The sequence below is a fragment of the Crocuta crocuta genome, unplaced genomic scaffold (genome assembly GCF_008692635.1).
Source record: "Crocuta crocuta isolate KB4526 unplaced genomic scaffold, BGI_CrCroc_1.0 scaffold139, whole genome shotgun sequence".
Lineage (NCBI taxonomy): Eukaryota > Metazoa > Chordata > Mammalia > Carnivora > Hyaenidae > Crocuta > Crocuta crocuta.
Window position 1 is genome coordinate 9712845 of NW_027533258.1, and position 15476 is coordinate 9728320.

The 15476-nt window shown below is 57.1% G+C and overlaps 2 protein-coding genes and 1 long non-coding RNA gene across 3 annotated transcripts in view; 2 read left to right on the forward strand and 1 right to left on the reverse strand.

Annotated features, from left to right (window-relative positions):
* Positions 1 to 17: 17 nt before the first annotated feature.
* On the forward strand, positions 18 to 10709 carry KCNAB3 (potassium voltage-gated channel subfamily A regulatory beta subunit 3). Its single transcript, XM_077746740.1, has 17 exons — positions 18 to 277; positions 1574 to 1617; positions 1695 to 1732; positions 1967 to 2046; positions 3292 to 3336; positions 3420 to 3464; positions 3656 to 3699; positions 3882 to 3968; positions 4243 to 4328; positions 4456 to 4576; positions 4661 to 4752; positions 4847 to 4967; positions 5137 to 5225; positions 5478 to 5578; positions 10055 to 10244; positions 10457 to 10567; positions 10653 to 10709. The coding sequence occupies exons 1-17, from the start codon at positions 36 to 38 to the stop codon at positions 10707 to 10709; spliced, it is 1593 nt and encodes a 530-aa protein (XP_077602866.1). The 5' UTR covers positions 18 to 35.
* Positions 10710 to 10753: 44 nt separating this feature from the next.
* On the forward strand, positions 10754 to 12965 carry LOC144217142 (uncharacterized). Its single transcript, XR_013330845.1, has 3 exons — positions 10754 to 11508; positions 12489 to 12584; positions 12691 to 12965. It is a non-coding gene; the product is annotated as an uncharacterized LOC144217142 (long non-coding RNA).
* Positions 12966 to 14115: 1150 nt separating this feature from the next.
* Positions 14116 to 15476, reverse strand: part of CHD3 (chromodomain helicase DNA binding protein 3) — an 18788-nt gene continuing 17427 nt past the window's right edge. Inside the window, 3 exon segments of the mRNA XM_077746741.1 lie at positions 14116 to 14323; positions 14719 to 14845; positions 15055 to 15310. Coding sequence (XP_077602867.1) covers positions 14202 to 14323; positions 14719 to 14845; positions 15055 to 15310 — 505 coding nt within the window. The 3' untranslated portion in view covers positions 14116 to 14201.

A 15476-nucleotide genomic window follows, 5' to 3' on the forward strand; every position in this document is an offset into this window, starting at 1 on the left:
CCTTGGAGCCCCCTCCCCCGCCCTGCCCAGCAGGCATGCAGGTGTCTATCGCTTGTACCGAGCAGAACCTTCGCAGCCGGAGCAGTGAGGACCGTCTGTGTGGACCCCGGCCGGGCCCCGGGGGCGGTAATGGCGGGCCGGTCGGCGGGGGGCATGGGAATCCTCCGGGGGGAGGAGGGTCGGGCCCTAAGGCCCGGGCCGCACTGGTCCCCCGACCCCCAGCGCCTGCGGGGGCCCTCCGAGAGAGCACCGGCCGAGGCACTGGCATGAAATACAGGTATGGGGGTGGCCGAGCAGCCCACCCCATCTGCTCCCCTTTCCTGACCCCTGAGGCTTCCTGGGATGCCACCGGGACCCCTCAATCTTCGCTAGGAAGGTCCCAGATCGCTCCATCTCTTCTTCCCATCACCGGGGCGCTCCCTTACTCCGTCCCTCTCTTTGTCTTCGTGGATCCCCCGAGTAGGAGAAAATCAACTTTACCGAGGCTGACCCATCCCGTCAGAGCCCAGGGATGCCCCTGCGCTTCTCTCCTTACCCCCAGGAAGGCCAGGGACGCACGGATCTCCAGGCTGGGCCCCCTCTGGGATGGAGTGTCCTTGGGGGGGGTGTCCTGGGAAGAGGGGGAAGGAAGCGGCTTCTCACTCTGGCCTGCTCAAGCTGCCTGACCCAGATACTGCCCCCACCTGCCCCAAGGGCCGGGTCTCCTGCCGCTTTTCTTGGTGGGGAGGGGAGGGGGGCTCTTGGAAGCAGGGAGCTCCCCTCTCAACCTCATGCTGAGGGTCAGGGGCCTGGTGGGGAAGGTGGACTGAATCATAACTGACTTTCTCGAGAACACTGGGCTCTCAGAAGTTGCATGGGGGGGGGGAAGGGAGGGGCTTCTGCCTGGGAGTGAGCAGAGGTCACTGATCTGACCTGACTTTGTCTCTTGACTGTCTGATCTCCTCCTGTGTCGGCTCTGAGAAGCTGAGCCACCCACCTACCCACGGGAGGAGGCCTTGGGAGGAGGGGGCTATCTGGTTCAGAGACAGACTCCACAAGCCAACAGCAGAGGAGAGGGGAAGAGATAGAACTGAGAGTCCCCACTCAGGTGTCCCACCTGTGTTTTGGGGGCCCATCCGCCTAGCCCATCCGGGGACCCTTGCCTGCCTGAGTGCCTAAACCTGACCTGGTTTGCCCCCTTCCACCTCTGCGTCTGCCCTGTAGCACAGCCCCCTCTATCCAAGGGTGTGATTTCACCAGCTCATCGCCATCAGCCCGTCACATTCCTCCCAGCCCTGAACCCCACACATGCCAGAGGTGACTGGAACACAAGACCCCAGCAGAAGAAACACAAACCAGGCAGTACACCTTCCATGTGCTAGGAGGGACAGGGGCGCTGGACGTTGGCTCCAGAGTCATTTATTTGTGCAGCTATGGTAGCACTGCCCAATGCCATACGCCCACTGGGTCTAGTTCCTTTGGACTGAGATGATACCCTGAGGGCTTCCCATTCTGGAAGGAGAGGAGCTGGGGGCGGATAATCTCTGCCCTTAATGGAGGCTCCACCCCTTCCTGCCGCTTCTGTACCCTGCAGGAACCTGGGAAAGTCTGGTCTTCGGGTATCCTGTCTTGGCCTAGGTGAGTTCGAGAAAGAGGAGGAACGAAGGGGGAGGGGGCATTCGTGGCGTGCCTCCCACCTGACTTCTCTCTTGCAGGCACCTGGGTCACGTTTGGTTCTCAAATCTCGGATGAGGTATAAGTGATGGGACCTGGAAGCGGGGTGAGGGGCTGTGAGGGACCCAGAAAAGAGGGATGTGGGCTTGGAGAGGGGTTTGGCCAACACACACGGAAAATGGCGGACCTGAGGCTGGAGGCTGGGGGTGGGGGAGAACGGGAGGCCCGGGCCGAGGTGCCGTGGGCGGGGTGCAGCGAGGGGGGTCCCCCAGGGCCAGTGGGTGGTCTTCATCTCTCTCTCTCACCTCCCTAGACAGCAGAGGACGTGCTGACAGTAGCCTATGAGCATGGTGTAAACCTGTTTGACACGGCTGAAGTGTACGCAGCGGGAAAGTAAGGACGGGGGTGAAAAAAGCCAAGTTGGAAGGCTAAGAGAACCTCAGGGCTTCTTGTTTTCCCTCTGGGGGACCCTGGGAATTCTGTAAACCGAACTTCCAACCTTTCAGCCCACGGGCCCCCAAAGCACTATGGGAATTGTAGTCCCAACAACAGTTTAGAGGGCAGAGGGTGTCCTGTGCAGTCAAAATGAAATAAAACCAACAAATATACCCTGGGCATCGGTTATGTGCAACGATGTGAGGATTGCAAAGCTGAATTTTCAAACACGCCATGCCACACATCACATGCCTATGGCTTCACACTGGGAGTAGCTATGACCTAGGATGACCTTGCCCCGCCTCTTCTCCATCTGGAAAACTCTTCTGCTCATCCTCAAGACTTGGCCCAAACATCAGCTCCTCCGAGAAGCCTTTGCCCAGCTCCCCAAATTGGTCACCACTCACCTCAGGTCCTAAAGCCCTTTATCCTGCCCTCTGATGCACGGTCTGTCAGTGACTGGTTTATGTCGCCATACTTGCTGCCTGAGAGGCTCAACCTTCCATGGGATTGTCTGGCACAGAGCAGGCACTGTTTGCGGGATGACGACATGCCCTCTTAAGGCTCATAGTTGAAATGGTTAAACAAACCCCAGAGAGATACGGAAGGTTAAATAATGGGAAAACCTCAGTAACAGTCCACCAAGTCCATTTAAGACTTGTCACGTGTTCGTTAGTTGCTAATTAAGTGCCAAAGAATTGAGCCAATAAAAGTTATGGAAAGTGACAAGCGGGGCTGACTGCAGACTATGGCGATCGGAGAACATTTTCAATTAAAATGAAGCGGAATCCAAGCTAAGCTTTGGACGGCGTGTGGGATTTTGCAGAGGCTCAACGAAGGGAGAGGGCAACCCAGATGGTTCGAACCAGACCACATAATGCAGTGTTCCTCCCCCCCTCCCCCAACTTTACTACTCTGTTCCTCTCTCATCATCTTATTCTATCCCTTTGGCGTCTGGAACAGAGCTTGGTACACAGTTGATGTACAACTGATTATTTGTTGTAGGAATGAAAACTAAGGGACTACACCCCTCCTTCCGGGAGCCCTTCTAATTTTGTCCAGGATGGTCTGACGCTCTAATGGGCTCCTGGCTTAGGGTCCACTTTATGAGGGAGGACATCCATTGAAGGGAAAGGTGGGGAGGAGGGGAAGGAACTGACCCACATCGGAGGGGTCAGTGCCTCTGCATTGTCTTTCTTCTAGGGCTGAAAGGACCCTAGGCAACATCCTCAAGAGCAAAGGATGGAGGTGAGACTGGGTTTCGAGGGGCTGCTGGGGAAAGGATCATCCAGCGCGCCTTCTCTTGCTTGTCTCTTTTTCCCATGTTCCAGGAGGTCAAGCTATGTCATCACCACCAAGATTTTTTGGGGAGGACAGTAAGTGGCTGCCACGCTCTATTTGGGGAGATCTACGGAGAATGTGCATGGCAGAGGTGTGGGTACGGCTGCTACCCCAGATGTGCGCCCTGCCCGTGAGGACCCACGCAATCCCAGTTTCTCATGGTGCCAGGCCAGCCCCAGCCCCCTATCTTGGTCACACCTCATCTTTGACTTACCTTTTCCTGCAGGGCAGAGACTGAGCGAGGCCTGAGCCGCAAACACATCATTGAGGGTGAGAGCTAGGGCTGGGAAGCTGCCGTGGCTGGGAACAGAGCCAGCAGCGTTGGGGACATCCTTGGAGGCTTTGGATAGGGGAGTGGGGAGTTAGGTGGCCGTGGCAAGGGAGGAATGTCTAAATCCTTCGGGGAAACCGAGGCTGCCGTGCTTGACTTCCTCTCCCCACCCCTGCCCCAGGCTTGCAAGGGTCCCTGGAGCGCCTCCAGCTGGGATACGTGGACATCGTCTTCGCCAATCGCTCAGACCCCAATAGTCCCATGGAGGGTAAAACCGGCACCCCGACCCTGACGATCCCCTAAAAGAGCACTGCCTCAGACTCTCAGCAGGAAGCCAGCCTCTGCTCAGGAGGCCTCCCAACCTCCACAGTGGAGGCTCGGCCCCCAGGTCTTGGATGGGGAGGGAGGTGAAGTGCAGGTACAACCTGTCTGATTACACAGGGATGCCTGGGGTCTCGGTGGGGGCAGGCAGCGGGCTACACATCCGGAGCCCGGGATGCCAGGGGTCTGACAGTGAGATTCCCTCTCTCCCGTGTGCCTAGAGATCGTGCGAGCCATGACCTATGTCATTAACCAGGGCCTCGCCCTGTACTGGGGGACATCCCGATGGGGAGCTGCAGAAATCATGGTGAGCCTCCCACCCCGCTTCCCCCCTTTCCCACAGCCGCTCCGAACCCCACTCCACGGAAGGAGGGGGAGTGGAAGGCCATGGGAAAGAGTGCTCTGACCGCCGTCTCTTCCCCACCCCACCCCAGGAGGCCTACTCCATGGCCAGACAGTTCAATCTGATTCCGCCCGTGTGCGAACAGGCAGAGCACCGTCTGTTTCAGAGAGAGAAGGTGGAGACGCAGCTGCCGGAGCTCTACCACAAGATTGGTTCGCAGCCCCCTATCCCTGCCTGTCCCTCGGCCTGACCGTCACCTAGATCCCTTCCCCCACATCCAGTCCTCTCCCTCGTAGGTGTTGGCTCGGTCACCTGGTCACCCCTGGCCTGTGGCCTCATCATGAGCAAGTATGATGGGCGAGTCCCAGATACCTGCAGAGCCATCAAGGTGAGACCTGGGGGCTCAGGGCCGCAGGACCGGGCTATCTGGGGGGCTCTGGGCGGTGGGGGAGTGGCCTCTGCCCATTCTTGTTGGCCTCCAGAGCTACCAGTGGCTCAAGGACAGAGCGCAGAGTGAGGATGGCAAGAAGCCACAAGCCAGAGTCATGGACCTCCTTCCCATGGCGCACCAGCTGGGCTGCACGGTGGCACAGCTTGCTATCGGTGAGACGCTGGCTGCCCTGGACCCTGCCGGGCCTCATCGCCTGCGGGAAAACCCCCAAACCCAAGACCGGTTTGTCCCCACGGAGGCCCCGCTTCCCCGGAGACGCTTCTGAGGTCTGCATGCCCACTGTTGCCCATCAGTTCTCTCTCTTATCTCCTCCGGCCCCAGCGTGGTGTCTCCGCAGCGAGGGTGTCAGCTCCGTCTTGCTGGGGGTGTCAAGTGCAGAGCAGCTGATTGAACACCTGGGGGCCCTACAGGTGAGCCGGGGACTCAGGCACAGCCCATCTCTGTCCCCTTCTCCCAACAGTCAGGGCCTCGCCGTCCAACCCGTGATGGGCCTGGGAGGTCAACCACTACAAAGTCCCCACTTTGCAGAGGAGAGGCCCCCAGAGCGACAGAGGGCGAGGCAGGGGCGCGGCTGAGACTCTCCTCCCCGCCGAGCTGCTCCCCGGGCCCTGCAACCTCACGCCCTTCTTCAGCGTCCTCTCCACCACTGGCTTCTCCTGCAGGTGCTGAGCCAGCTGACGCCGCAGACGGTGATGGAGATAGACGGGCTTCTGGGGAACAAAGAGCATTCCAANCCGCCGGGCTGTCCCCTCTCGGCCACCTGGTCTCGCTCCCTTCTCTCTTCCCCTAATCGCCGCCGAGGCCCGGGGGCGGGAGAGACACAAAAACAGGGCAGATACGGGAGACATGCAGATTACCTCAACCGTGGCCCTTGGCATGTCATCAAGGGGTAATAGCCTAATAAGAAGGGACTTGTGATGTCATCTGGGACAAAGGACATGGGGCTGTGACCGTATCCGGTACAAAGGCAGCCAGGCTGGTCCTGGCGGGAGGGAAATGATCATCTTTGAGGACCCTGCCTCGCAGCCGAAGGGGGAGGGGGCGGGGGAGGCTCAAAATTAGCACTGGTGTCAATACTTCATTCTTGCCGAGAGGGGGGTCTGGTGGGAAATACCGCACTGTGACACCGCTCTGCCGCGGGTCAAGGGAAATTCGATGGCAGATGTATACATAGCATGTGCTGGCGAAAGTGGTTAGGGTGGCCTCTCGGAAAAGTTGGGCTGTGCTTTGAAGGGGGGACCTAGTGACAGCCTTCTGGTCACGGGGGACACATGGGGCCGACATAAAAATGTCCGGGGATAGACTTTTGAGCCTTGAGCAGGACTTCCTACCTGGCAATGGAAGACTACAGTCTTCCTTCTGGCAATAATCTTACAGCAATAATGATGGGTCCTTGTCTGTAAAGACTTCCCAGGGAACTTGTAAATAAACTCGGCTTGATCCTCACTCACGGTGTCTGATATTGCACGGGGGTCTCAGTCTCAGACATCAGGCCTTCGCCTAGCTCCCTGCCATTAGAGAGCTCCAGTCCTAGCCTTCTCTCCAACGACCTGGGTTGACATCATGTTGGTAGTCACTGCCCTCGCCGGGGACCCGGGCCCAGACACCCCAGGCCCCACCCTTCCTTCAGTCACTGCATGCCTTAGGACCCAGCCATCTGGCTTCATCGTCGCCTTGCCGCTCCCTCTGACACCCATGCCTTAGAGTTGTTTAAAGCTAACGTTAGCCACACTTCTCGTATGTTTCACTTCCCTTTTCCTGATCCCCCCCACACACGTGCCAAGGAGCTCTCTGGGTGGTTTTCTCAGGGCTGAACGGGAGGGGCTCTTCTGAGGTGGAGGCTTTGGGATTTGGTGGAGGAGAGGTACGATGAAAACCGCTCTGCGGTTGAGATGATGCAGAGAAAGGGAGGGAAAGGAGTTTCCATGGAGGAAAAAAGAAAACCAGTGAAAGGTCAGGCGTGAGGGTGGCAGGAAAGCAGAGACTCGAATGGGATTATGTCAGATACCCCCCCAATCTTCCCCGGGGGGGGAGTCCGATTCCCCCGGGGACACAAAGTGGGTGGAAAGTTCCACAGATCACAAGACGGGGGAGGATGAGCTCTGCCTTCCTTAAAATACAACCTCACCACCTCCTTTCTGTGCGTCCTCGCCCTTCCTCAATCCTGGAGCGGAGGGAGCAGAGTAAAACCAATTTCCAAAAAGAGAAAAGTCAGCAGCCTCCCATTTGCTGGCTAGCAGCCGACCGGATCCACTAATGAACACTTACATCCCTCCTGACATCTCCCACTCGCTTTGGGAGACTGGCGGAAACCGGGACGTAAATCGCATGACTAAACTATGATTATTCATTCTGTCACAAACATGCAAGAATTTCTAAATTCAAAATAGTATTCTCTTTAAATGGTTACCTCGGAGGATTATCCGTTTATTTTAATAACGTCTCCCCAGACCCTTGCTCAAAATGCTAAAAAAAAAAAAGGGGGCTCTTAGGAATTGCCTCCTGTTTGTAAAGGGCTTGTAAGAAATCCTCCTTTATAGTCACACCTCATTTACGGTATTTATCACACACCTCATTCACTAATTTAACAAGTATTTATTTATTGAGTCCCACTATGGTCTGGCACAGGGATACAGTGGTAAACAAAATCACACCCAGAACAGCCTGCAGGGACTTTACAGATGGGAACGGCGAACAAGTCGCCCCCCAAAAGACACAAATTTCTGTTGTCCAAAGTTCAAAGGCAAGCACTTGGTGTCACCTGAGTCCACAGCAGTATTTGACAAGGTGAGGCTTGGCGCTGGAGGATGAGTGGGGGGTAACAGAGTAAAGCGGGTTACGGGAATAGCGCACCCAGAAGCTTCGTGGCAGAAAGGAACGTGTGTGCCAAAGGCCAAAGCTAGAGGGTCTAAAGAGAGAATGGAAGCCAACTGAGAGACACGGGTAGGTTCAGGGCATACAGGACCGTAGAGGGCACTCTGGAATATTCTTTTCATCCTAAGGGCAATAGGAAACCCTCTATATCAGTTATCCATGGACACACCCAATTCACTCCCAAGATTTAGTGGCTTGAAACAACTTTTTAAAACTTTGATCCCACCCCCCCTTACTCTGTGGCTTGGCTGTTTCCATTGCTGTTTTCACCTGGAGCCTGGACTCGCTCACGTGGCTGGAGGCGGCTGGCGGGTCGGCCGAGTGGGAAAATAGACGGCCTCACTGGTACATCTGGCTATTGGCTACGACTCCTCGGTTCTCTGCGTAGCCTCATCTGCTGGTAAATTTCCTTACGTAATAGACTTGGGGGGGGCTGAAGGGGTGAAGGCAGAGGCTGCGAGGCCCCTGGAGGACCATTCCCAGAACTCGCACTACATCACTTCTGCCATGTTCTGTCCGTGCAGGCAAGTCACAAAGTGAGCCCAGAATCAAGGGCCAGGGGCAGCCCCCAACTCCTGCCGGGAGGAGCAGCAGAGGGACGGCAGAGGAAACGTGGAGCTAGTCCACTATCACCACATTAAAAGGTTTTAAGCACGGATGGAAGTGGTGTGTGGTGGGACTTGGCTGGGCTTGAGATCTAGAAAGATCACTGTAAGCAGCGTAGGGAGAAGGCTGGAGAAGGCCAGATGGCTGTGGACAGACTGCCTGAGAGGCTCCTACCAGGGCCTAAGCGGGGGATGAGGGCGCCCGGGACCGGTGCGGTGTTCTGTAAGTGGAGAGAAAGTAGGTGGGCCAGGGAGACGTTCAGGACGGAGGAAGAGCAGGGCTTGCTGAGGAGTCAGTAAAGGAAGGTGTGAGTGAGTGGGGATCGAGGATGATTCTGGAGCTGGGTAAAGAAAGAGGTGGGAGGGGCGCCTGGGTGGCTTAGTCAGTTAAGCGTCCGACTTTCGCTTAGGTCATGATCTCGTGGTTCGTGGGTTCGAGCCCCGCGTCGGGCTCTGTGCTGACTGCCAGCTCAGAGCCTGGAGCCTGTTTCAGAGTCTGTGACTCCCTCTCTCTCTGACCCTCCCCTGCTCACGCTCTTTCTCTCCTAGAAATAAATAAAATATTAAAAAAAAAAAAAAGAAAAGAAAAGAAAAGAAAAGAAAGAGGTGGGAAACATGGGAAAAGTGCTGATTCGGACGAAGAGAGCACCACTTCGGGTTTTTGACGACAAACAAGAAAGGAAGGTCGGAGCTTAGTCTAAGGCTTGGGGGTCATTTACATCATCACATCTGCCCCAGATGGTTCACGTGTAACCACCACCTGCAGATGTGAAAGGGTGTGAGGAGACTTATGAACACCAGTCCAAAGAGAAGTTCCAGAAACAGATTTGAATTATGACAGTATCGTTGGCCTAAGTAGACAGCGTCCCCCAAGCGACCACGAGGACAATACAACTAGAAGTTCTCCAATGTTCGCTTACAAGTAATGTATATACACCTCCTTGCAAAACGACTCTCCGTTAGGGTTTTAACAACCTACTTAAAAAACAAACCCAGCATGGAGCGCGTGGGTGGCACAGTCGGTTGAGCATCCGACTAGGGCTCAGGTCCCATGCCCACGGCTGGTGGGTTCGAGCCCCGCGTCCGGCTCTGTGCTGACAGCTCAGAGCCTGGCTTGCTTCGGGTTCTGCCTCCATTTCTCTGTCCCTCCTCTGCTCGTGTTCTCTAATAATATAAAATAAAACATTTTTTAAAAAATAGCATCTACAAATGCCATGGGTGTAGAGAAGCACACCCTGTCCCGACTGAGAGAGATGTTGAAAATGTCGCGTACTAAGCAAGTGAACACAATATAGGCTGCGGGCACGGGATAAAAATAGCTAACACACAGTGTTTTCTGTGGGCCAGGCCCGGTCCTAAGCGCCTTATGTATACAAATTCATCCCTCCTATTATTATCCACATTTTATAAAGGAGAGCAACCGGTCCAGAGAAGTTAAGTAACTTGCTCAAAGTGTCACAACTCCTAAGTGCCGATCTGAACTCAAGCCAGCTGGTCTTAGGGGCTGTGCTCTGACCTCCCACAACAGAACCTGGCGGTAGGGCCGCGAGGCAGCTGGGGTGGGTGCGGTCCCAGGAGGGAGTGTGGGCTGTGTTCCGTCCTGTTTACCTGCCGGGGAAGTCAGACCCCTGAGTCAGAACTCAGGCTGGGCTGCTTGGCTGAGACCATCACGGTGTGTGGGTGCCCCAGCCTGGCTCCGCCGGAAGGAAAGGATTCCCAGCATTCCTAGCAGGAAGGCCATCCACGGTCCTGGCATCTAGGTGGCTCCTTAGGCTGCGATGTCAGCTGAGAGATGAGCAGTTTGAAGAGAACGAGTTTGGCAAGCTGGCCTTCCCAGAACCCAGGCAGGACGTGCTTAATGAAGTGACTCGAAGGCGGCCTGCGTGCCGAACGTCCGGGAGCCCACTAAGGATTGGGCAGAACGGACAGTGTCACTGGCTCGGGCAGGAAGTCTGGGCGGCGGTGTGAACGAGCCTGAGCGCCTAAGCCAACAGGCCCAGCGGGCAGCAGAGACCTGGGCAGCCCCTGGGCCAGCGGCTGTGGGCCAGGGCGCGGCAAGGGGCCTGGAGATGGGCACACGTTATTAAGGGGGCGCTGGCTTAGTGTCGGGGGACGAAGGAAGGCGCGAGGAGAGCCGGCCCGTGTGCCTCCCACCGGCCCAGTCCCGGCGCCACCTGGGGCCACCTACCCCGCCCGGCTGTGCCCGGCATTCCCGGCTTCGCGCCTCCACCGCCCCCACGCGTGCCAAGGCGGGGAGCGGTCCAACCACCCGGGTGACGCCTCGAGGGGCGGGGTCTCGCTGTTAAAACCGGCGAGAGGCCNGGCCACTAGGAGGGCCAGCGCGTTCCGTCCCCGCAGCCGGCCGAGCCCGCGACGCCCTCGAGTCGGCGGCGGACACCATGCAGCTCCTGGTGAGGGTGCCGTCCCTTCCGGAGCGGGACGAGCTCGACTGNCGGCCGCGACCCCCCGCCGCCACTGACCCTCGGTCTGTCCCTCCAGTGCTGTACTGCCCGGAGATTAAGGACCTGGCCCGCATGACTCGCTGCACGCTGTGACGGCGGAGCCCGGAAGCTGCCGCAGAAGGAAGGTGGGAGCTACATTCTCGGGGCGCGCTCTAGAGCGGGGATGGGGGGGTGCCGAGGCTACCCCCTCGCCCGTCCCGAGGCTGAGCCCCGGGCAGGAGGGACCGCCCCGAGGCGTGCGGATGCCGAGCTGGGAGGCTCCTAGCGCATCGCCCCCTCTCTCTGCGGACTGCGCCAGCCTCGCCTTCTCCCGGGACAGGACGGTAGCAACTGCCTACGTCCCCGGGGGAAAGAGACACTGTTTCCTTAGCTGTGACTTTGGCCTTTGTCCAGGGAGGCTTTTGTCTATTTGGCGTGGGGGTACAGTAGGTCCCATTTTAGCAGTTCTGTGTCAAGGGGTTGACAGTTTTTTAAAAATGTTTATTCTTTATTTTTGAGAGAGAGAGACAGAGCATGAGCAGGGGAGGGACAGAGAGAGAGACTCACAGAATCGGAAGCAGGCTCCAGGCTCCGAGCTGTCAGCACAGAGCCCAGAGCTTGAGATCACGACCTGAGCTGAAGTTGGAGGTTTAACGACTGAGCCACCCAGACGCCCCCATGGGATTGACATTTTTTTAAATAGACAGAGTGGAAGATTGGAGGCCGGTTTTTGTGTGCTGTTAATAATCCCACTTCTCTGGCATGTTAGAGAGGTGAGAAAAATAAACGTGTTTGATTTGTTTTTTTTTTCCCCCAACCCCCACTCCCAGTAGCGTGTTGCTAAGATTATTGACATGCCTGTCTGCCTTGCTTCATTTCACAATCTGCCTTCAACCAGTTAGGGCAGGTATCAGAATGTCCAGAGGGTGTTTATCTGAGACACCTAATTAGGGCCTGTCAGGGGTAGGAGGAGAGCCATTTGGTGAAGGCAACACATTTTAATCTTCTGATATGATCTATCGTCCTCGCGGTCACACGGAAAACACGGTCACTACTGGGGAAAAAAAAAAGATGCTCATCATAGACTTGTAAACTAGCGCCCCATAATTGGACAGTTCCCATCCTATGCCAGGATTCTATTTTAAAATCCTGTAAGTTATCTTAGGAGAGTATAATTATAGTCCAGAACAGTAGCATCACAAAATCTCAGGATCCCTACTCCAGACTCTGTGGAGTTTTAACAAGAATCCCAGGTGATCTGTACGCACGCAAACATTTAAGAACATTGGTGCACGTCCTAGACTTGCGAGAGTATCACCATCTGCGCTGGAGTATCTAAAACAGTTGGTTTAAACGATACGCGTTTTACCGGAGGTTGTAAAGGGACGTTCTCTGGTGGAAGAAATCTTGTGTATTTATGATGTTGTACTTTTCTGAGCTAAAAATGTGAATTTACGAAGTATTAAACCTCAGTTTTTATACCCGTGTCTTGGCATCTTCCTGCTCTTGTCTTAGCTCGAATGTTCCCTCTGGGGAGGCCCTTCTCATTCACCCAGTGCGGTCCCTTCCTTCACAGGCTCTCTGTTGCCCGGTTTGTTATTTTGTCTTTTGACGGTGTGCCTCTTGCGGGTCTCAGCTCCAGGAGAGCAATGGCTGGCTGGTGACTCGGATCCCCCAGGGCGAAAAGCAGTGTTTAATGTGTAGTACGTCCTCCGTAAATGTTTGTTGGATCGGTCTTTTCATTTTTTAATAGATAGCCTCGAAAACTAAGTGTCTGGTCTCAACCTGTAAGCGGCGCTGGTAGCGAACAGTACGTTGTCAAGGAAGTTTCTGGCAGTTCAGATCTTTGGCAAGTATGACCCCCGCTCCCCCCAACTCCATTAAAGAAGGAAGGTGCTCTGCCTCACACTTGGAACTGAGCCCAGGGCTGGAGTGACCTCAACTGACTCCCGCAGGGACTCAGCGACTGGAAGGTGGAAAGCAGAGTGAAAAGGATGAATGGGAGGCAGTTCATAATCTTGCCCGGAACCCGCCTCCACTTCGCCTCTGCCCAGGTCTCTGATCTCAGCCCCGGGGCTGCGTGGGTAGCCTGCTGCTCGCTCCCCGTCCGGCTCCGTGCGGAGTTATCACACTGGGTTTGGCTGGGGGAGAAAGAGCCTCGGAGTTTTAGTTGATGATCCAAGGAAAAATAAGAAACAGGAAGTCACGCGACTTTGAAAAGATGGGTAACATGAAAAGTTGGGTAACATGAAACGTCAAAAAGCAATATCGTTTCTTCCTTATCCCTCCCCCCACCAGAGAAGTCCCCACTCAAAAATAAGAGAGCACACGGAAAGGAAAGTATAATTTATATGTACAACCAATACACCTGATACAGAAGAGGGGGTGGGGACAGCCCAGGAGTGGGGAGTGAAGAGACTGGGGAGGGGGCAGCAAGAAAGTGAGGGGCAGCGAAGAGGAAGTAGGGGTTCGCCATGCAGACTGCCCCCCTCCCCGGCCCCTCCTGGGGGGGAGGGTGTGCCCGTTGTCTCCCCAGCCTGCCCTCCGCTGTTTTGCTCTGGTCCCAAAGGCAAGGTAGTCCCCCGACTAGGCCCCCTGCCTGATCCGCTCAAATGGAGTCTGTGTCCCGGCGGCCTTCAGGAGGGAGGGCAGAAGTCCTCCGAGAACCTGACCCCCGAGCCGGGGGGCGGGGGTTCCCCATGTCTGGCCTGTAGCATCTTCTCCCACCCTTTCTAGGTTACCCGGATCCCTAGAACAGATTGGGGAGCTCCTCTTTGGCTTGAGGGGGTGTCGCCCAACCGTTACCCTCTCTGTGGGGGGTGGTCCTCGGTCCCTGGGGGGGTGGGGTTCCCAACACAAGATGCCGGTACGCAGGAGGGAACAGCCAGTGAGTCGGAGGCTTTATTCTGAGGCTGAACAGCAGTGGACTCCCTCCCTCGTAACTGCTCGCCCCCCGCGTGGGGAGAGGTAGGGGAGGAAACATGCAGCCACCCCTCCTCTTCCCTTCTTCCCTCTTGGAAGTCCCCCTCCTCCCTTCGGAGCTGTCCTCCCCCAGCAACGCTGCTAAAGGCCAGGCCAGGCTAACCCCCGCTCCCGCGGAGACGGAGCCGGCACTGCAGGAGTAGAGGCCGGGGAGGCTCCACCTGCTTCCTCCCCACAACCGTGTATCCAGAAGCTGTTCGGTGGCGGAGGACAGAGGTACTGGGAGGGACCCCGCTAACCGCCTCCCACCCAGAGCTCTTCGCACCAGCACGGCCTTCAAAGCGTGGTGGGAAAGGTGCGTGGGAGCAGAGAAAGACAAAGGGCCCTTCTGGAAGAGAGGAGCTGTAGAGAGGGGCGGGGGGCTCCTAGCCCAGAGGCGGCCCGAGGGGTGGGGAAGGTGGAGGATGGGCAGCAGGTCCCAGAGCCTGAGCTGGGGGGCGGCCCCGCGCGCGGGGCCTGGGTGATGGGCAGGCCTGGGATCCGGTCAGTCGTCTATACAGATCACCTCCCCGGCTCGGGGCTCCTTCCGATCCAGCCCGTCTGAGACGAGTGCCCCCACCATTTCCTTCTCCTTCTTCACCAGCACTGGAGGGCCGTTGGTGGCGGCTGTTTGGGAAGGGGGTGAGGAAGGGTGAGTCTCGACTTCACTCCCAGACGTGGCTTCCCGACCAGAGCACGTCAGAGAGAGGTCACCTCCACGCCCCTTCGGACCAGGGCGAACCCCTCTCGCGTCCCAACTCTATTTACCCCCCCTTCTGACTTCCCCTGCGCTTCCCTGGAAATAACCCAGGTGGGGGAGGCTTGGGTAAGAGGGACCGGGCCACAGAACCACGGGAACCCTTAGGTTTTTGCCAGCGGGAACGGGAAGGGAAGTTGAAGGGTGGGAAGGCCAGAGCCCAGCGCGACTCCGTTCCGTGAACCGGGGGACACTTGCAGGGAACCCGGAGAGGCCGGAGGGTGGGAAGGACAAGTGGGAAGAGCAGGGGCAGCCCCCAGCTGACCTGTGATGAAGGACCCTGCAGGCATCTGGCTGTAGTTGGCGCCTGCGGCGGCCAGGGCCCCTACGGGCGCGGCGCTGAAGGCCGCCCCGAACCCCGGAGGCGTAGCGTACGGACCCGGGGGGAAGGCCTGCAAGAGAGAGCAAGCCCAGGTCAGGGGCTCCGAACTCTGAGACAGAAAAGACGCCGTAGGGTAGCCACGGGCCCAACTCGGGAACTCCGGAGGGCGGGGCACGCGGGCGGGGAGCGTGTCCGAGCAAGGCGGTTTGCACTGTCAGCACGCGTGCGCGCGAGAGGAGTGGCGACGGGGGGACGTGGCGTCGGAACTAGGAGGGTTACCGGCGTGGGGTGGGGCTCCGTGCCCTTGCTGGCCAGCCGGCTGAGGATGCTGCGCTCGGACATCTGGAGGCGGGCTGCGATGGGGGGGATTCGGGACAGCGTGGCCGGCAGGCGGGTCACGTCCGCCTTCATGTCGCTCAGCAACTCCTCCAGCTGGTTCAGAACTGGGGCCCGGGCCACGGAAAAAGAAGGGCAAGAGAAAGACAGGGAAAGGGAGAGATGGAGCCAGGAAAAGTCGAGGAGTCGGATGGACAGACACAGTCGGAGGGAGNGAGAGAGAGGGAGAGAGAGGGAGAGGAGGAGGAGGTCAGAGATACCAAAGAACCAGAGATCAAGAAAAGGACAGAAACAGACAGAAAGAGTGACTCGGGCGGGGGGACAGAAAAGGTATGAAGTGAAGAGTCAGAGAGGCCAGAGCACAG